Source organism: Carassius gibelio, chromosome B18 (genome assembly GCF_023724105.1).
Source record: "Carassius gibelio isolate Cgi1373 ecotype wild population from Czech Republic chromosome B18, carGib1.2-hapl.c, whole genome shotgun sequence".
NCBI lineage: Eukaryota > Metazoa > Chordata > Actinopteri > Cypriniformes > Cyprinidae > Carassius > Carassius gibelio.
In genome coordinates, this window is record NC_068413.1 from 29,034,284 (window position 1) to 29,055,505 (window position 21,222).

At 37.9% G+C, this 21,222-nt stretch overlaps 1 protein-coding gene across 1 annotated transcript; it reads left to right on the forward strand.

Annotated features, from left to right (window-relative positions):
- Window positions 1-1,203: 1,203 nt before the first annotated feature.
- LOC127977425 (extracellular calcium-sensing receptor-like) lies at window positions 1,204-20,651 on the forward strand. Its single transcript, XM_052582334.1, has 10 exons — window positions 1,204-1,792; window positions 1,936-2,157; window positions 2,377-2,500; window positions 11,274-11,352; window positions 12,803-12,985; window positions 13,380-13,674; window positions 13,997-14,782; window positions 14,953-15,174; window positions 15,476-15,599; window positions 19,062-20,651. The coding sequence occupies exons 1-10, from the start codon at window positions 1,340-1,342 to the stop codon at window positions 19,973-19,975; spliced, it is 3,402 nt and encodes a 1,133-aa protein (XP_052438294.1). The 5' UTR covers window positions 1,204-1,339; the 3' UTR covers window positions 19,976-20,651.
- The last annotated feature ends 571 nt before the right edge of the window (window positions 20,652-21,222 follow it).

Here is a 21,222-nt window from a genome sequence, read left to right on the forward strand (position 1 = left end):
CATTTGAGACACATTATGGATGTCAAATGTAACCACTCCCTTTTTTGTAATACAGTTACAGCATACCCTACAACAGTAGTGACTGTGGTGGTTATATATAACAAGGCATAATTTTAATTTCACATTTGGAGTGGTTTCTTGCCTATAGAGTAATGCATGTTAATCTTTTATTGACCTTGACACTACTATGTATTACCAGGCTTTGTCCTGCTGTGTGCGGGGTTAATTTAAACAGCTGCATACTCCAAGGTGACCCTCAACCCCCTGCTCTCTTTGAGGACGGAGACTTTGTCATTGGAGGGGCTTTCACCATTCATTATTATGTGAGGACTGAGATTCAAACCTACACTCAGCGGCCACAACCACTGGTGTGCAGTGGCAGGTTAGAGTTTTATATGTATTTGATTAAAGTCCATAGAATAATCTTGAATGGATCTAACTGATTGTACTTCAATAAATAGTTTTAATGTCAAATAAGTTAGGATTATTTTAATTAATAGTTTATCCATTAATAATAATATTACTAATAGAGTTTTTGAATGTGTGCACTTCAACAGCATGAACTTCAAAGAACTGCACTTTGCTCGTGCCTTACAGTTCGCAATCCAAGAGATAAACAACAGCTCTGATCTCTTACCGGGCATCACTTTAGGGTACCATATATATGACACTTGTGCCTCTGTGGCAATGGCAATCAAAGTAGCACTGCAACTTTTCAATGGACTAGATCCTGTATTTAACTACAATGATCCCTGTGCAAAATTTTATGCAGTTCCCACACTAATCGGAAATTCAGCTTCCACTGCAGCTATAAGTATTTCAAGACTTTTTGGTCCTCTTAGAATAACACAGGTGTGTGCTAACTATGATATTATGTGTGTGTGTGTGTGTGTGTGACTATTTCTCATTCTTCATTTTTATCACAGTGTCTTCTTAATCATTATTTTTAATGTCTCAGAATATTGCATGTAAACGTCTGTGTAATAGTGATTCAAAATGTATTTTTTTTATGGTTATTTAGATAAGTCATTACGCAACGTGCGCGTGTCTCAGTGACAAACGGCAGCATCCTACTTTCTTCAGGACCATCCCCAGTGATCACCATCAAGCGGCAGCACTGGCACGGATGGTCAAGCACTTCGGATGGACGTGGATCGGAGCTGTGCGCAGTGATACAGACTACGGGAACAATGGCATGGCATCATTCCTTAAAGCTGCGGAGCAGGAGGGAATCTGCGTGGAGTATTCTGAGGCCTACTACAGGACCCAGCCACGCAGTAAACTAAAAAGAGTCGCGGACGTCATTCGCGAGTCAACGGCTCGTGTAATAGTTGCGTTCATGGCCGAAGGTGATATAAGAATTCTTTTAGAGGAGTTGAGCCAGCAGCCTCCTCCCCCGATGCAGTGGATCGGCAGTGAGGCGTGGGTTACAGATCCAGAAATGCTGCGGTTTAATCTGTGTATCGGTGCAGTGGGTTTTGCAATCCCGCGGTCTGTTATTCCAGGTTTTCGCGACTTTCTATTTGACCTGTCTCCAAAACAAGCGCTGAAATTCCCCCTGCTGACAGAATTCTGGGAAAGTTCATTTAGCTGTAATTTAAAAAAGCAATTAGGTTCATCTACTGGTATGCCAACATGTGATGGCACAGAGGACCTGCGCGCTTTACCGAACCCATACACAGACACGTCCTATTTAGTGTATAAAGCCACTTACGCTCTAGCGCATGTCCTCCATGGCATCGTCTGTAATGAAATGCGATGCGAGAAAAACTTCAAAGTTGAGCCACAGCAGGTACGTTTTCTCACTGTGAATATTTAAACTACACTTTGAAAATTCATTCACAACACAACAGATTTTAAAAAAAATATTCATATTCCATCACTTTCTGAATGTGCTGACTATTGAACAAATAATTGAAATAATTCATCATGCAGGTTTTTGATCAACTCAAGCGATTGAACTTCACTCAAAATAATTATTCTGTTTCATTTGATACCAACGGAGACCCTGTGGCTACATATGAATTTGTGAATTGGCAGCTTCAGGGAGACGGTTCAGTTGATTTTGTGACAGTTGGTCAGTATGATGCATCCCAACCTAAAGGCCAAGAATTCAGTTTGACCAGAGCTATCATTTGGTATGATGGCAGTGAAAAGGTATAAAGTTAAGTTCTATTCTGTGTGTTTGTGATTACAATTTCTGTGCAGTACAGCTCGATTTTATGGGAGTGTTTGTAGACCTATGTAGACAATGTAAAATACATATATTGTTCATGGCATATACTTTAATTAAATCAATTAATTAAACATTAGCTATGTTGCCCCAAGCATTGTATAATTTCCAAATTTGATGCTGTGTCTATCTGTCAACTGCAGGTGCCTGTGTCTGTGTGCAGTGAGAGCTGTCCTCCAGGCACTAGGAAGGCTGCACAGAAAGGAAGACCTGTCTGCTGTTATGACTGCATTAGTTGTGGAGAAGGAGAAATCAGTAATGAGACAGGTAATTTTTTTCAGACCATATTCTTGTCATATTCTTGTTATTTTCTGGGTCAATAATATATGAGTGTCCATGGTAAAGTAAAGAGTAAAGTAAAGTAAATAATAATAATAAATGTGTTGTCTCAATTATTTATTTTAACAAGGCTTTTTTCTTCTTTGTCATTTTTAATATGAGAATTATTGCATCACCCTGGTACTTTTACTTTTATCTTTCTATCAACCCATTAGCCATTCACCATACAGTTTGTTCTGTGTAGAATATCAGATATTCTTTAATTGATCTCCCAAAAATTACATTAAAAAATTATGTAATAATTATTAATCTATTTAAAAAAAACATTAGTCTAAAAGGGATAGTTCCCCCTAAAAATGAAAAACTGATGTTTATCTGCTTACCCCCAGGCCATCTAAGATGTAGGTGACTTTGTTTCTTTAGTAGAACACAAACAGAGATTTTTAACTCAAACTGTTGCATTCTGTTAGTCATATAATGCAAGTGGATGGGAATCAGGGCTAAAACATACAATAAATCTAATAAATAAATAAAACCAAATTAAACCCTGCGGCTTGTTACAATACATTGATATATAAAGACACAAACAGTCGGTCTGTGCAATAAACTGAACAGTATTCATATAGTTTTTTACATCTAATGCATAGCAATGCCTGAACAATAGTAGCACCTCCTCAAAACACAGCCTGCGAATGATTTTCTTCTTCTTGCTTTTCGGTGGAAGTGTGAAGTTCATTACCACTACCTATCTCTGAAATTGATCATTGACACTCTATCTACAATCTCAATTAGGAATGTCAATGGTCCACTTGAGAAATTGGTGGCAGTAATGCACTTAAAATTCTTCAATCTGCTGTAAAGCAAGAAGAGGATGCCTCATGCAGGCTGTGTTTTGAGGAGGCACTCATACAGTTCAAACAGTTCAGTTCAGTGAATCAGAGGTAAAAATCTATTTAAATACTGTTCACTTTCTTGCACAGTCCGGTCTTTTTGTGTCTTGAACATCAATGTACCATCACGGGCCACAGGGTTTAATTTGGTTTTGTTTGTATATGTTTTTATTTTTTTTATTTTTTTTTAGTTTTATTGTATGTTTTAGCCGTGATTCCCATCCACTTGCATAAGTCAGTTTAAAAAAAAAAAAAATCTAAATTTGTGTTCTACTGAAGAAACAAAGTCACCTACATCTTGCATGCCCTGGAGGTAAGCAGACAAACATAACATTTTTATTTTTGGGTGAACTATTGCTATTTTTTTTTTTTTAAATTCTGAGAATTTTTACCCTTATACTTCAAGGGATCGTTCACCTAAACAATACAGTTCAGTCAGTATTTACTCACCCTCTTGTTTATAAAATGATAACCCAGACAGCAACCAGTGTAGGCCCAGATCCCGCCCACATCTGGTCCATGTGAAATCCATGTGGGCCAGATGTAGGCCGGATCTGGGCCAACACTATTATATTACTGCTATTATATGGATAATAAATTAAGTGTGATTCATAAAATTACATAAGTGAGAGAACTATGTTTTAATAAATTAATTTATAGGACAAAAAGAGCATTGTTTCATTGAGCCGTTTTTTGTTTTGTTTTTTGTTTTTATCGTCCTTCTGAAACAGCATAGTCTAATCACCTACTGTATATGTCTTTATTTTGCTCCTGTGGTTCAGGAATGGCTGTTAAGCACTGATTTCTTCATCTTCCAGATTCTTTAGATTGTCACGAATGCCTACCTGAGTATTGGTCTAATAATGAGAAGGACAAGTGTCTTCCTAAACCAGTGGAGTTTCTCTCCTGGGATGAGATCCTTGGGGTTATACTGGCTGCTTTGTCTGTTGCTGGTGCTTTAGTGGCTTTGAGCTTAACAGTAGTATTCTACAAAAACAGGGCCTCTCCCATAGTAAAAGCCAACAATTCTGAGCTGAGCTTCCTGCTTCTTTTCTCACTGACTCTGTGTTTTCTCTGTTCACTTACTTTCATTGGTCGGCCCACTGAGTTGTCCTGTATGTTGCGTCACACAACATTTGGGATCACGTTTGTCCTCTGTATCTCCTGTGTTCTTGGGAAAACAATAGTGGTGTTAATGGCCTTCAAGGCTACACTTCCAGGAAGTAATGTTATGAAATGGTTTGGGCCTCTTCAACAGAGACTCAGTGTTTTGGGTTTCACTCTTGTACAGGTACTTATATGTGTGCTTTGGTTAATGATATCTCCTCCATTCCCTTACAAGAATATGGAACACTACAAAGAAAAGATAATTCTAGAATGCGGTTTAGGATCAGCAATAGGTTTCTGGGCTGTACTGGGTTATATTGGCTTGTTAGCTTTCCTTTGCTTTGTTTTAGCTTTTCTTGCCCGGAAGCTGCCTGATAACTTCAATGAGGCTAAGTTCATCACATTCAGTATGCTCATATTTTGTGCTGTATGGATCACATTTATTCCAGCTTATGTCAGCTCTCCTGGTAAATTTACTGTAGCTGTGGAAATATTTGCCATTTTAGCTTCAAGCTTTAGTTTGAGTTTCTGTATTTTTGCTCCTAAGTGTTTCATTATTGTATTTAGGCCAGAGCAAAATACGAAAAAACAATTGATGGGTAAAATACCAAAAGCCAACTAAAGCCATCTAAGACAAGAACAACTTTGCTTCACATTACATTTTTTTTGTACGTTTAGAAAAACAGTTTAGAAAAAAAAAAAAAAAAGTTTAAACATAGTTTGAAAATTACACATTACACACTTACAATGTATGAAGCAGGTTTTTTTCCGTCACATAATTGTTTTTGCATGTTTAAAAAATTACATATAATATAAAAAATCGAATAATTAATAATAATAAAAAATACATGCATACCTACATAACAGTAAGATATATATTTTTTTATGTTCTCTTCTGTCTCACCAAGCTTGCATTCATTTGTTCCAAAGTACAGAAAAAATGCAATAAAATGTTTAAATATTTTTACTATTTAAATGTTTTTGCTAGTGTGTGCCAGGGCCAATAGCATTTCCAGTGTCACTTCTGAGGCTTGATCGTGCCTCGTCAGTGCTTCCTCATGACCAACGGCCCGGGATTTTGGGCCCGCGGAAAACTTTGGGCCAAAAGTGGGCCAGCTGGGGTTAGAGGAGTGGTTATAAATAAATTGGACTTTCTCCACATCTGAAGAGCGCCAGCACCGCAGATCATTCAATAAAGTTAACAGCTATAACAACAAGACTTTTTAATTAATTTTAGTTCAAAACTCACTTTCAGACAGCAGCGAGTGTTTGAAATAATGTGATCCGATGTGGATTATGATCGCCATATAAGGCAGAAATCTTTATAAGCAATGCAAAAGACTATGCACGTTTTCCATTAACAATACCATAGTTAACATGGTAAATACGACCGCTTGAAGAAGTCAGACGTAAGCTTATTCAATCTCACAATCGTGTATTTATTTAGTAACATTTTTTTTTAAACTCGTCTTGAGAGTTTAAGCTCCACTTATGTCATAAAAATATATAAATTATCATTCTTTTGAAATGTGATGTATACTCTGTGACTGCAAATAAACAGAAACAGACTCGACTCCTTCAGAAATCATTCTAATATATAAATATAAATGTAAAGAAAAAAAAACTACTCAACTGTTTTATATTTTTGTGTAAACCATTTTAACAGTGTAGAATAAATGTATCTATTTTTAAGGCTTCATTGTTATAGAGACCCCCGACCTCTGAATGGTAGTGTACACCAATTATTTAATATTATTATTCATATTTTTATTTAGCAAGGATGCATTAAATTAATCAAAAGTGAGTGTAAAGATCTGTTGCAAATAAATAAGAAATATATATGTATTGGACAGCACAACTGTTTTCAACATAATAATCGTAAATGTTTCTTGAGCAGCAAAGCAGCATACTAGCTTTGAACCCAATCAAATATTTCTGGAGAAAACTGAAAATGTGCGTCTGCTCCTATCCAACCTGACAGAGCTTGAGAGGTGAAAGGATGAGGAGAAGAATAGCACATACTTGCCAAATGCTGATGAGCAAAGCTTCTCGCATCAATCTAAAAAGACTTGAGGCTGTAAAGGTACTGAAGGGTGTAGGCTACTGAAGGTACTGAAATACTTGAACAATACTTATGTAATGTACTTAATTCAGTTTTTTTGTGCCTATTCTGTTTTTGCTTTGTCAATATGGTGTATGGAGAGTAGATTGATTTGGGAAAAAAAATAAATTAAAGCCATTTAACATACTGTAATGCTGCAACATGAAACGTAAAAAAAAAATGAAGGGGTATGAATATTTGAGCCATCAATCCGATTACAAACTGATTATTTGGTTTCATGTATGAAATGTAGCCACTGTTTCAGTGTACTCCTGGAGGTCTGTGTGGTTGTTGTAGGAGGCTGCCTCTTGTATCTATAAAAAATTTTGCTGCTGAATTGTCCACCAACCCAGTATATATATACAGTGTCTTGCGAAAATATTCATACCCCTTCATTTTTTTTCACGTTTCATGTTGCAGCATTACAGTATGTTAAATGGCTTTAATTAATTTTTTTTCCCACATCAAGATTGATGGCTCAATCGAACTGAAAAGCCTTCATGTAAACACCTTAATTGATCCGATTGAGCTCGATTGGAATGAAATTTCAATCGAATATAAGGGGGTGGTTTATTCCTCTTATAATATGATCAAGAGTGCATGTAAACACTCAATCGGATTGAACCACAAAACTGAAAGGACTGCACATTTGCCATGACACAGATGGAACGCGTGTCCTGCCATTATAAAACTCATTATAAAACTACCATTATAAAAAAAAGTTATATTCACTCGACAACAATGAAGTGGAGCAGGACAACCTTGTTTTGGATACTCATCCACAGGCAACCTGGTTTGGGCGCGGGGAGTCTTTTTTTTTTTTTTTTTTGCGATAAATTGGAGCAGCACAGCAAATTTAGCAAATGTGTATTTAAACGTAGCCAGTGACTGCTTATATCAAAAATTGCATTTATGATGTTACAGTCACCAAGACCATCACCACACATGCAAACCAGAAGCCATGGATAACAGCAGAGGTTCGTGGGCTGCTAAAGACCAGAGATGAAGCATTCAGATCAGGAGATAAAGCAGCCCTCAAAACGGCAAGAGCCAATCAGTCCTGTTGCATCAAAAATGCAAAAAAGTACTATGCTCAAAAAACACTTCAGAGACAGCAGAGACACACAGAGCCTGTGGCAAGCCATTCAGACTATCACTGACTACAAGCCCCCACCACAGGCCTGTGATAATGACACATCCCTCCCATATGCATTTAACCACTTTTATTTATGGTTTGACATGCAAAATGACACACCTGCACAAAAACTGCTCATACCTCCCAGCGACCAGGTGCTCTGTCTGTCTCCTGCTGATGTAAGGAAGACTCTATCTACGATTATTCCATGCAAAGGCTCCAGGTCCTGACAACAAACATGGCCATGTACTGAGGGACTGTGCTGCACAGCTGACAGATATCCTAACAAATTTCTTCAACACCTTGCTGAGCCAGACAGTCATCCCCATGTCTCAAATCCACAACCATCACACCAGTACCAAAGCAATCACCTGTGTTCTGTCTAAAAAACTACCGTCCCATAGCACTGACTCCAATCATGATGAAGTGCTTTGAGAGGTTAGTCATGAACAACATCAAAACCAGCCTCCTCAACACACTCAATCTGCTCCTGTTTGCATAGCATCCATAATGCTCTGCAATTTCCTCCACCCTCCACCTGGCTCTTACCCACCTAGAGAATTATGACTACTATGTTAAAATGCTGTTCACCGACTTCAGCTCAGCATATAACACAATAATATCACAACAGCTCATTAATAAACTAAACCTGCTGGGCCTAAATACCTCCCTATGTAATTGGATCCAGGACTTTTCTAACTGGAAGACCTCAGTCAGTCCATGTAGGCCACAACACTTCGAACATTACCACACTGAGCACAGGTGCAACAAAAGGCTGTGTGCTCAGCCCACTGATCTTCATGCTCCTGACCCACGACTGCACTGCCAAGTTCAGCTACAACCACATCATCAAGTTCGCGGATAACACAACTGTGGTAGGTCTCATCAGCAACAGCAATGAAACGCACTACAGAGAGTGGCAAAGCTGTCTAAATGGCGTGGCACTAACAACCTGTGAGTGTGAGTAAGACAAAGGAGGTTGTGATGGACTTCAGGAGAAACTACATGGACCACCCTCCACTGACCATCGACAGCTCGACTGTGGAGTGAGTCGGCAGCATTAAATTCCTGGGGGTGCACATCACAGATGACCTCACCTGGACCACCAACACTATGTCACTCTCCAAGAAGACTCATTAGCACCTACACTTTCTCCGCCGACTAAAAAGAGCAAGTCTCCCTCCACCCATCCTCACCAAATTCTACAGGGGCTCCATTGAGAGCCTGCTGACCAGCTGCATCACTTGTCTGGTATGGAAACTGTAGTGTAGAAGACCGCAAGACCCTCCAGCGGACAGTGAACAAAGCTGCAAAGATCATCTGTGTCCCTCTCCGCTCTACCCTGGAAATTGTTTTTACACAATGCTCCAGCAAAGCCAACAGTATCTTGAGGGACCCCACTCATCCCTCCCACAGTCTCTTCCAGCTCCTACCATCAGGAAGATGGTACCGGAGCATCAGAGCTTGTTCCGCCAGATTGCTCAACAGCTTTTCCCTCCAGCTTCATGAAACATGGACCATCTCACCTTCTCCAACACCCCCCCCCCCCACCACCACCACCACCACCAACCTTACCACATCACAGAAAAACTGTCACACAGGTCTGTGGGCCTGTACAAACCACCTGTACTAACACACTCTCTTCTATACCACTAGACACTTTTGTGTACATAATCCCAAAAAATACTTTTTTATGTAGGTGTCCAGGTACAGAAACCAAATAATCAAATGTAAAATAGCACTGCATAGTCTTCAAAAAAAAAAAAACAACAAAAAAAAAATATATATATATATATATATATATATACAGTCAAAACAACACATTTATCACATTATCATAGTTGATTTGCTATAGTTTAGATAATGGTAACAAAATATAACAAGTAGAGTTAACAAATTCATATTGATAATGTCAGATAACTTCAATAGAAAGGTGTGTGGATTAATATCAACCAAAAATTCAGACAACTGTTACTATGCAAATTATTACACAATTATCAATACTTTGTTGAACAATTACTGAGCAATGCTTAATTTTGTTCAGTCTGTGGTGTAAAAAGGTTGTATAAGCAATTAAAGAAAAACACTTAGGCAAAACACGGTCAGGTCAAAGTGTATGAATAAAATTTGGTCCCAATATTACTGGTAGTCCCCGGTATGAAGAACTTCTGGGTATAATATGTCACATATTTTTGCTATACTCTCTTACATAAACTATAGTGCCCTGCACCCACTAGTAAAAAAATATAAAATTTTATATCTGGTGTCTGAAAGATGGCGGCAAGACCAAGTGCTTAGGAAGCTGGCAGAGGTGCTGGAGAAAAGTTGGCAGGAGGCAAATAATCAGAGTCCATTAGAGAGTCGATGTAGGATTCACTTCCTCAGGGAGGGGGAACCCACAATGCATACCAGCAAGAGACCACCTGTCAAGTTATTAACACCAGGGGCAGTGTGGAAGATGGAAGTAGACCTGGGAAGGCAGCTCCAGTTCCCACAGGAGATATGCAGCACCACATTAAGACCACACATGGTGCTCTGGTCTGCAGCTGTGAAGCCAGTGATAGTGATCGAGCTGACAGTGCCATGGGAGGAAGGACTGGAAGCTGCTTATAAGAAAAAGAAGGCGAAGTATGCAGACTTGGTTGCGGAGTGCAGAGAAAGTGGATGGAGAGTGAGGCTATACCCGGTGGAGGTGGGAGCCAGAGGCTTTATGGGCAGATCAATATCATGCCTGCTCAAGGACCTGGGATTACGGGGAACCACGCTGAGCAGATCCACCAAAGAGCTCTCTGAGGAAGTGGAGAAAGTAAGCCATTGGCTCTGGCTGAAACGACTTGATAAGGCTTGGGGAGTAACATCTAATTAGGTTTTGATGCAGGGAGTGTCAGGGAGATGTCCCTGTTCACTGCCCCTCCACCAGGAGATGTTCTGGGTTAAGGGGCAAAACGTCAATGAGCGGTGGTCCCCAGCTGAAGACCCTGTAGCAAAACCACATGGTATGCGGTCAGGTTTAGGCCTGCCTCCGGGAAAATGATGCACCTGCCATGCATAGTCCACCATAGGCACCGTAGGAGGTGCGACAGTCCTCAAGGTCCAGCAGAAAGACCACCTCACTGTAATGAATGATTCAGTCAAGAGCAGTGACTGATTTTCTTTCTTTCATTTTCTTGGATTAGCATTAAGGACATCGACAGCAGGTAGTAAAATAGACATGGTCACTTTAAGAGACAATGCATCCAATATAATGATACACATCTGATTTCATTTTTCCATTGTTTACTTTCAATTAAGACATTTTTCTTTTTTTCAAGAATATTCTCCAAGATAGGTATTTTGACACAATTTTCTATGTATTTGTTGGTACTAGAGCAAGAAGATGCAAATGTCTGTGTTGAAGCGCTTTGAGACCCGTCTCTCTGCGTGCACCCTGTGTGCACAGAACACCATGCTCGCGGCTGCTGAAGTGGGCTCTTTCAAATCTTTTTCTGTTTCCATGTTTAAACTGCGATTTTGTATTTGTTCGCTCAGGTGTAGGAGGACGCGAAGGAGAGAGCTCGATTCGGTGTTGCTGTCCGTGCGATGCGGCTCTCTGCGTCGAACATGGCACGTGAGTAGGCCTACTCAGTTAAGTTTTTCCATGTCTAGTGTTTGAATGCTTTAAACTCTTTTGTATGTTTAAATTGGCAAGGCTTAAAAACACGTGCAAATAATAATCTTTCATGGCGATGTGCAGCAGTGGTCTGTCAACTGTCCTGAGCATCTTTTTAGGCTTGCCTCAGCCAGTCGGCTGAGATCACCGGGGGGACCCCACTCAGCTTTGGGCCCCTATAATCACCACCACCCTTCACCCAACTAGTGACGGTCCTGGGGATGACATTTCATTCCATTGTACACATGAAGTGGAATGACAATAAAGCTCAACTTGAACTTGATCAGTTCAATAATAAATACAAATTATCAAATTATGTTGTACAGTAATATAAATATAATAATATAAATCAATAAATCTGGTAAAATGCTATACGTTGCTATTAATATTGTTATTAATATATATACACCGTATTTTTCGGACTATAAGTCACACTTTTTTCATAGTTTGGCTGGTCCTGCGACTTATAGTCAGGTGCGACTTATTTATCAAAATTATTTTGACATGAACCAAGAGAAATTAACCAAGAGTAAACATTACCGTCTACAGCTGCAAGAGGGCGCTCTATGCGGCCAGAGATACTGCTCAGTGCTCCTGTAGTCTACACTGAAAACATAGAGCGCCCTCTCACGGCTGTAGACGGTAATGTTTTCTCTTGGTTCTTGGTTGTATAAATAAATGCGACTTATAGTCCGGTGCGACTTATATAAGTTTTTTTCCTCGTCATGACGTATTTTTGGACTGATGCGACTTATGCTCAGGTGCTACTTATAGTCCGAAAAAAACATAATGTTATTTAAATCAGTGTTTTTTTTTTTCCTTTATTTACCCCAAATAATACCCAATTTAGCAATTTAAAGTCCTGAGTGTTATAGTCATGTTAACTTATGATCTAGTTTGGTGTTACCAGATTATATATTTATTTAAAATACGCTACATTAATTATTATTATAATTTATGGTTCCATGTATAGCAGAATGCGTTATAGTCATGTTGTTGTCACAGAAACATAATAAATATCTTAAAACAATTAAATAAAATGCTTGTAAAATAAGTAATAAAATCAGGTAAAAGCAAATATAAATTTAAAACATGCTTCCATCATCATCCTCATCATTTTTCTTGAGATTGGTAGTGGGTTGGTTGACTTTAAAGAAGGTCCTGTTTTGGGTGTTTTGAAAATCCATGATTCACTTGAGACACATTATCTCATCATGATGGATTGATATGAAATAATAACCACACCCTCTTACATTTTTTTTTTTCATTCACATTTTCACAACTTTAGTTGATGGTGGGTATATAAAACAAGGTGTAATACTCATCTCCTGTTTGTGGTTGCTTGCCCAACAAGAGACATAATGCATGTTAATCTTTTATTGAAAACTACACTACTGTGTATTGCCAGGTTTTATCATGTTGTGAGTGGGGTTAATTTAGGCACCTGCATCCTCCAAGCTGACCCTCAGCCCCCTGCACTTTTCAAGGATGGAGACTTTGTCATTGGAGGGGCTTTCACCATTCATTACTATCTGAAGACAGAGAAGCACATCTACATTAGACGGCCACGACCACTTGAGTGCAGTGGCAGGTTAGAGCTTGATATAAAATTAAATACAGCTCTAACCAGTCTTCAATGGATTAATGTGATTGTGGTAAAAATGTGTGTGTGTGTGTGTGTGTGTGTGTGTGTGTGTGTGTGTGTGTGTGTGTGTGTGTGTGTGTGTGTGTGTGTGAAGAGCTCAGGCGCAAAAGCATCTAAGTGCCATTTAAAATTGTCTTATAAAATTAGCAATTTTTCTTCACTTTAATGGCAATATATATTCATTTCATCTGCAAAAACAGATAACTCAGTTTTTAACCTTTTTTTGTGCAATTCAATTAATCTCAAACATATAAATAATGATTTTAATTAGTATACCTAATAATGTTTTTTTGTGTGTGTGTGTGTGTGTGTGTGTGTGTGTGTGTGTGTTATTCAACAGCATGGACTTTAGGGAGCTGCGCTTTGCTCGCGCATTGGAGTTCTCCATCCAAGAGATCAACAACAGCTCTGATCTTTTACCAGGCATAACATTAGGGTACCATATATATGACTCTTGTGGCTCTGTGCCAATGGCAATTAAAGTATCTTTACAGCTTGCCAATGGACTAGATCTCATTTTTAATGACACTGATTCCTGTGCAAAATCGGCGGCAGTTACCGCACTTGTCGGAGAATCTGGTTCCACACCGTCTATAAGCACTTCAAGACTTTTCGGTCTCTTTGGAATCCCGCAGGTGTTTGCCTAGAATATATATATATATATATATATATATATATATATATATATATATATATATATATATATATATATATATATATATATAACTTTTTTAAGATATTTACATAATTATTAAATACAAAACTGCCTAGTAATTGTAAACTTAGTTGTAAATTTGCCATATACAGCTGGGAAATCTTTGATAACCGTTGTCAAATCAAACATCTGTAAACATACCATTTTTAGAATGCTATTGTTGGAGTAGTCTGACTTTTGACAATTTTAAAGTTGTAATATGTTCGGAAATAAATCACCCCCCCCCCCATTCTGCACTATAGGTGAGTCATTACGCAACGTGCGCGTGTCTCAGTGACAAGCGGCACTATCCTACTTTTTTCAGGACCATCCCCAGTGATCACCATCAAGCGGCAGCACTGGCACGGATGGTCAAGCACTTCGGATGGACGTGGATCGGAGCTGTGCGCAGTGATTCAGACTACGGGAACGATGGCATGGCATCATTCCTGAAAGCTGCAGAGCAGGAGGGAATTTGTGTGGAGTATTCTGAGGCCTACTACAGGACCCAGCCGCGCAGCAAACTAAAAAGAGTGGCTGAAGTCATTCGCGGGTCAACGGCTCGTGTTATAGTTGCTTTCCTGGCCTCCGGTGATATGAGACTTCTTTTAGAAGAGCTGAGCCAGCAGCCTCCTCCCCCGATGCAGTGGATTGGCAGTGAGTCGTGGGTTACAGACCCAGAAATGCTTCGGTATAATTTATGTATCGGTGTAGTGGGTTTTGCAATCCCGCGATCTGTTATCCCGGGTCTTCGTGAGTTTTTACTTGACCTGTCTGCAGTGCAGGCGGCAGAATTTCCCCTGCTGACAGAATTCTGGGAAAGTTCATTCAGCTGTAGTCTAAAACGGCAGACAGGTTCTTCTACTGGTATGCCAGTGTGTGATGGCACAGAGGACATGCGCGCTTTACAGAACCCGTACACAGACACATCCCAGTTGCGCGTCACAAATATGGTGTACAAAGCCACATATGCTATAGCGCATGCCCTCCATAGCATTGTCTGTAAGGAAAGTCAGTGTGACAAAAGCATTAGAGTTGATCCACATGAGGTACGTTTTTTCATCGTGGAATAAAGTGTAAATGTACATTTGAAACAATGGAGATTTTAAAGTGCATCAGTATAAAATATTGATATAGTCATACCCACTATTTGAGTTCTAATTGTTTAGCAAATTTTTTACCATAGCACAGTTTGAATTTTTTTATGTTTATCATGCAGGTTTTTGATCAACTTAAACGAGTGAACATTACTAAAAATAATTATTCCGTTTCATTTGACACCAATGGAGACCCTGTGGCCAGATATGAACTTGTGAACTGGCAACTTCAAGGTGGCAGTTCAGTTGATTTTGTGACAGTGGGACAATATGATGCATCCAAGCCTAAAGGCCAGGAATTTAGTCTGAGCAGAGCTATACTTTGGTATGATGGCAGTAAAAAGGTAACGTGTGTTCTGGCGAGTGTACTACAGTACCCCTGAAAATGGTTTTATGGGACATTTAAAAATGTTGACGATATATTTCCTCATAAGCATATACAAGTACGTCTTTCATTTAATCAGTTAATTTGGATAAATCACTGTGCACGTACTGAACATAAATGACTAGACAGTCTGGAGTTGGTTGGTTGTGCATGCATTTTTTTTTTTTACATAGCATAACCACAAATACCTGAAAAAAGAAAAAAGAAGAAAAAGGCTTGGTTAATTTCTTATTCCTATACTGTGTACCTGTCACTTGCAGGTGCCTGTGTCTGTGTGCAGTGATCGCTGTCTTCCAGGTACAAGGAAGGCTGTGAAAAAAGGAAGACCTGTCTGCTGTTATGACTGCATTAACTGTGCAGACGGAGAGATCAGCAATAAGACAGGTAATTTAATTGGGTTTATATTTCTGGGCCAATCACATAAGAGACTTCATGATACAGAAAAGAATAGGAAAATATTTGATATCTAATCTATTTTAAAACGTGGAAAAGTCTTAGAAATTTGCTCTGGTCACCCTGTGTATTTGCAAGTGTAATGTGTTTATAAGTGTAGTTTATTTGCTTCTTGAAGATTGGTGTATGTTTGCACCTTTGTGTACGAGTCCCTTAATTGTCTTGCATGTGAAAAGATGGATTCCACAATCAAAAACCAAAGAATGTGCAGAACCTGGAGTATTATTTGTGAAGATCAGTGGCAGGCCCGGACTGGCCATCGGGAGCACCGGGAGAATTCCCGGTGGCCTGCAAAGCAGCTAATTTGGCACGCTGACCTGTTTTATTATTATTATTATTATTATTATTATTATTATTATTAATTTGATCAGTTAGATTTTTAATGTTTAAATAAAACCAAGTCTCTTTTGCTCACCAAGCCTGTATTTATTTGATCCAAAATACAGCAAAAACAGTAATATTTATGTTGTCGCAGTGGATAAGACACATGCCTTTGGTGTGAGAGACCCGGGTTCGAATACACTGTGAGACACCAGTGTGTCCCTGAGCAAGACACTTAACCCCTAGTTGCTCCAGAGGTGTGCGACCTCTGACATATATAGCAATTGTAAGTTGCTTTGGATAAAAGTGTCAGCTAAATAAAATGAATAAATGTAAATATTTAAAGTAACTGATTTCTATTTGAATATATTTTAAAATGTAATGTAGTCCCATGATATCAAAGCCTGTGGCAGTTGCCTAGGGCGCAAAATGACTGGGGCATGCCACAAGAATTTTTTATTTTTTGTTGGAATTCATCATCATAACACATTAATTATGCATAGCACATGCAGTTAAAAAAAAGGTTTCCCATATATGTGCTCTTAAAGTATAATTTCTAAAAATTGGTGAAAAAAAGAAAATTATTATGGGCACAAGGCAGGAAGCGAAGCAAAGAATAGGAGCAGAAAAAATATCAATACAGAGATAAAAATTCCAAGTTAATGGCTGTGTATTAGCCCATGATGTTTATGTATTATTTTGAAATATCTTATCTGGCAACACTGACACCATGGAATGTTTTTGTTTGAGTTAACTGCTTATTTAATTTTACTTTATTATCTTTAAAATAAATGTAAGCTTCTGTAATGTTATTTGAATAACAGTTACATACTGCTTGCTTTTAATTCAACAAAACATGGCTAAATATATTTTGAAAAAGACCATGACTAGGACTATAATCTAGAATTTATAAAATGAAATAATTAAGTTTAAGTATGTCATTGTCCACTGTACATATGCACAAAACTGAAATGAAAAGTATGGGTATGCTAATTAGCGTAACTTGCTAGCTAGCTGGCTAACATACAAATAAATTACAAAATGTGGCCTTTATTTCGTTGACTTTGTTTTCTGTTAGATTATTTTTATCATATCTGGTCTCTTCAATATGCTATTTGAACAGATTTACTCATAAAATACCTACAAGGTGCTTCAACATCTTATTTTTTAACATTTATTTAATAATAATTAATAATAATTCCTTACATTTATATAGCACTTTTCTAGACACTCAAAGCGCTTACATAGTCATGGGGTATCTCCTCATCCACCACCAGTGTGCAGCATCCATCCACATTTCAACATGTATTATTATCATCCCAATTTATTTACTCCTTATGTCAATACTTTATTTTTTTAGTGGGGTGTAGGGCATCAAAAGAGCCTGGGCCAGCCCTGAAAGCTAGATTTTAATCATTACTCCAGTCACATGATCCTTCAGAAATCATTATATTATGCTGATTTGCTGCTTAAAACACATTTATTATTATTATTATTATTATTATTATTATTATTATTATTGTTGAAAACAGAGTATTTTTTTTTCTTCACATAAATTCATTATACCAAAAGCTTGGAGTCAGTATGAATGTTTGTAAAATGTTACAAAAGTTTTGTATTTCAGATAAATGCTGATCTTTGGATCTTTCTATTTATCAAAGAGTCCTGATGTACTGTATAGTAATAGTAAATGATTCTTGAACAGCAAATCTGCATATTAGAATGATTTCTGAAAGATTATGTGACACTGAAGACCGGAGTAATGATGATGAAAATTCAGCTTTTTGATCACAGGAATAAATAACATTTTGAAAATATATTCAAATCTAAAGCAGTTATTCTAAATATTAAAAATACTTCACAATATTATTGCTCTTGTGGTATTTTGGATCAAATAAATGCAAGGTTGGTGAGCAAAAGAGACTTCTTTAAGAACATAAAAAATCTTACAGTTCAAAACTTTTGACCGATAGTGTATATTTATATGAAAAAGGTTTGTTAAATCTAGCGTATTTAAGTAATTTTAAGATAAATTACATTCTGTGCTAAAAATGGAATTGAATTGAAATGAGGTGGTTGTTTTCAACAAGGTGGACAGTTCTGCTCACATCAGTAGACCTGCTGGTAAAGAAGTAACAGGTAAGAAAAAGAAGGGAGAGACAGAGATATTGGGGGAAATTAAGAAAAGGTAAAGGAAAGTGAATTGGTGAAGTTCAAGGGATAACCTTACTCTTGTTTTTCTTTTTTTACAGCCCCAGGCTAAGGATTTAGACCTTTTTTATGTGATAGTCATACAAATAATTTTTTTTTTTGTGGTTTCAGAAATTGTTGTGAATGTATAGGCTGTATAAAAAAAGTGGGCAAAGGTTTTTTTTTACCACCTTAAGGGTACAGATAACTACACTAATGTACTAAAGTACCTATCAGAGGTACAAAAGGTAAAAAGATACCCTTTTAAGAGTACTGCTCCAGTGACAAGCTGTTGTACCCAAGAGTTTAAATTTTGGCCCCTTTTTTTCTGTCTTGCCTGGAAATTTCCCAGTCCCAGTCTGGCCCTGAACAGTGGGCAGTTTAGCTGCTCAGGACAAACAAGAGGCTCAGAAACAGCAATCGCAAAACACAAAAACAGTCATTGATCATCCAGGTAGTAATACACAGTTTTAAGAATCAAGGCTATGTAAACTTTTGAGCCATTTCATTTGTTTAATTTTTCTTTTAATTTGTTTATGTGAACATCTGCTATATTCAATACTGTAGCTTTTTTCAAGGTAATACTATATTAAAAAACAAATAAATAAAATCAATAAATGACATAACAAATTAATAATAACTTATTAACCATTAACATTTTGCAGATTCTGAGGTGTGTATTTAGCCTTATCACCAAACAGTATATTAATCTATTTTTGATGTATTACTAAAAATAAACGGACCATAACATACACCTTTCTTTGAGAGTTGTATCTTTCTTAATACAGTAGTTTGATCAGATGCATGTCTCCATTTTGTTCTTGTGATTCATGAATGACTGTTATGCACTGATTTTTTTTTTTTTTTTTTTTTATCTCCTAGATTCGTTAGATTGTCACAAATGCCTACCTGAGTATTGGCCTAATAATGAGAAGGACAAGTGTCTTCTTAAACCAGTGGAGTTTCTCTCCTGGGATGATATCCTTGGGATTATACTGGCTGCTTTCTCTGTTGCTGGCTCTTTAGTGGCTTTGAGCATAACTTTAGTGTTCTACAAAAACAGGACTTCTCCAATAGTAAAAGCCAACAACTCAGAACTAAGCTTCCTGCTTCTTTTCTCACTGACTCTGTGTTTTCTCTGTTCACTTACTTTTATTGGTCAGCCCACTGAGTGGTCCTGTATGTTGCGTCACACAGCATTTGGAATCACTTTTGTCCTCTGTATCTCCTGTGTTCTCGGAAAAACAATAGTGGTGTTAATGGCCTTCAAGGCTACACTTCCAGGAAGTAAAACCATGAAATGGTTTGGGCCTCCTCAACAGAGACTCAGTGTTTTAGGCTTCACTCTTGTACAGGTACTTATATGTGTGCTTTGGTTAACAATATCCCCTCCTTTTCCGTACAACAATATGCAACACTACAAAGAAAAGATTATTCTAGAATGCAATTTAGGATCATCAATAGGTTTCTGGGCTGTACTGGGTTATATTGGTTTCCTAGCTTTCCTTTGCTTTGTTTTAGCTTTTCTTGCCCGAAAGCTGCCTGATAACTTCAATGAGGCTAAGTTCATCACATTCAGTATGCTCATCTTCTGTGCTGTATGGATCACCTTTATTCCAGCATATGTCAGCTCTCCAGGAAAATTTACTGTAGCTGTGGAGATTTTTGCTATTTTAGCATCAAGCTTTGGTCTGATTCTCTGTATTTTTGCTCCAAAGTGTTTCATTATTGTATTTAGGCCAGAGCAGAATACCAAAAAACACCTAATGGGTAAGGAAACATCAAAAGCCCTTTGAGTCACACAACAAAGCACTGCAAAGGTGCACACAGTAATTAACATTGGACATTAATATGCTGTGTATCTAAAGCATCAGTGGTTATTATTTTCTTCTTAATGTTTGTGCTGTATATGCAAGTATATTCTTTCTGGTCCTCAAATTTGATTGACTGATAAGAGTGTGAGATTAGAGTCCAGTTTCACCATTTTTATCACTCTGCTTGCCAAAGTTGTCCTATTTCTCAGAGCGGGTTTCATGGAATTTTTTTTTTTTTTTTTTTGCAATAATGTACTTGTTTTTACCTCAAATATGCAGTTTGTTAATACATATGACATCTATTCAAAATTGCTTTGACGTTTTCTGAGATGTGAGCTCCAGGGCATCAGCAGCCATTCAGCATTTATAAACCTGCCGAGAGCGCCTCACCTCGGCCAGATCTTCTAGAATTTGCTGCTGACTCTGATGTCTCTATAGTGGGTAAATATAACAAACAGTCTATGGTCTCATTTATCTATTATTTGTTCCAGAGGAAATCATTTTCGCTGAGGGCATTTGTATTTGTAACTTCAATTCTGAATCAGAGCACTGTCTTTGTACTTTTGACAGAATTTCCTAGAAACATTTATGATGGCTGTTGTTGTTGTTGTTGTTTATTAAATATTATTGTTTAATAAATAATGTTTTATCTAAATAATAGTACTCGTAGTATTTAATAATAGTGTTTACTATTGTCACAAGTCGGTCAGTCTCATCACCCACAGCGCATTCCCTCACTCGAGCCTTAATCAACAGCACTTGTTCACAATCCAATCATTTAATCACCAGCACCTGATCTTATTCACTCACCACAACATAGAAGCACACATCTAAGTCAGCAACTTTGTCCGATCTCGTAGCTGCACAGCAATAGAGGCCGAGGCCGGGGTTGGAGCCTAGGCCTTAGAGCCAGATGCCTCCCCATGGCCTCCCCAGTCTCCAGATCTGCCCTGGAGGTCATCCTCTACTCCACCCTGTTCCTGTCCTGCACCAACTGCATGTGTCTATTTGTTTATTTGGGCAATAAAATGCTTTTAAATAATGTCAACATGGTTATCAAGTGTTAAGTATGGTTACACACAACAATAAAATAGAGAAATTTTACCAACATGAGTTTGGTAAACAGTGGTAGTGGTGCCTATACATTTACAAACAATATAACAATCATAATCTAACAATATGATGAACGAGAATAAAATATTGAGCACATAGACTGGGTCACTGTCATG

Excerpts from the sequence above, each read along its gene's own strand:
- LOC127977425 (XM_052582334.1), top strand. The coding sequence starts at position 1,340 with ATGGCCGAAGGTGATATAAGAATTCTTTTAGAGGAGTTGAGCCAGCAG. Across the intron at positions 1,793-1,935 it reads TCAAAGTTGAGCCACAGCAG|GTTTTTGATCAACTCAAGCG; the intron begins GTACGTTTTCTC and ends TTCATCATGCAG. Across the intron at positions 11,353-12,802 it reads CTCTGCGTCGAACATGGCAC|GTTTTATCATGTTGTGAGTG; the intron begins GTGAGTAGGCCT and ends GTGTATTGCCAG.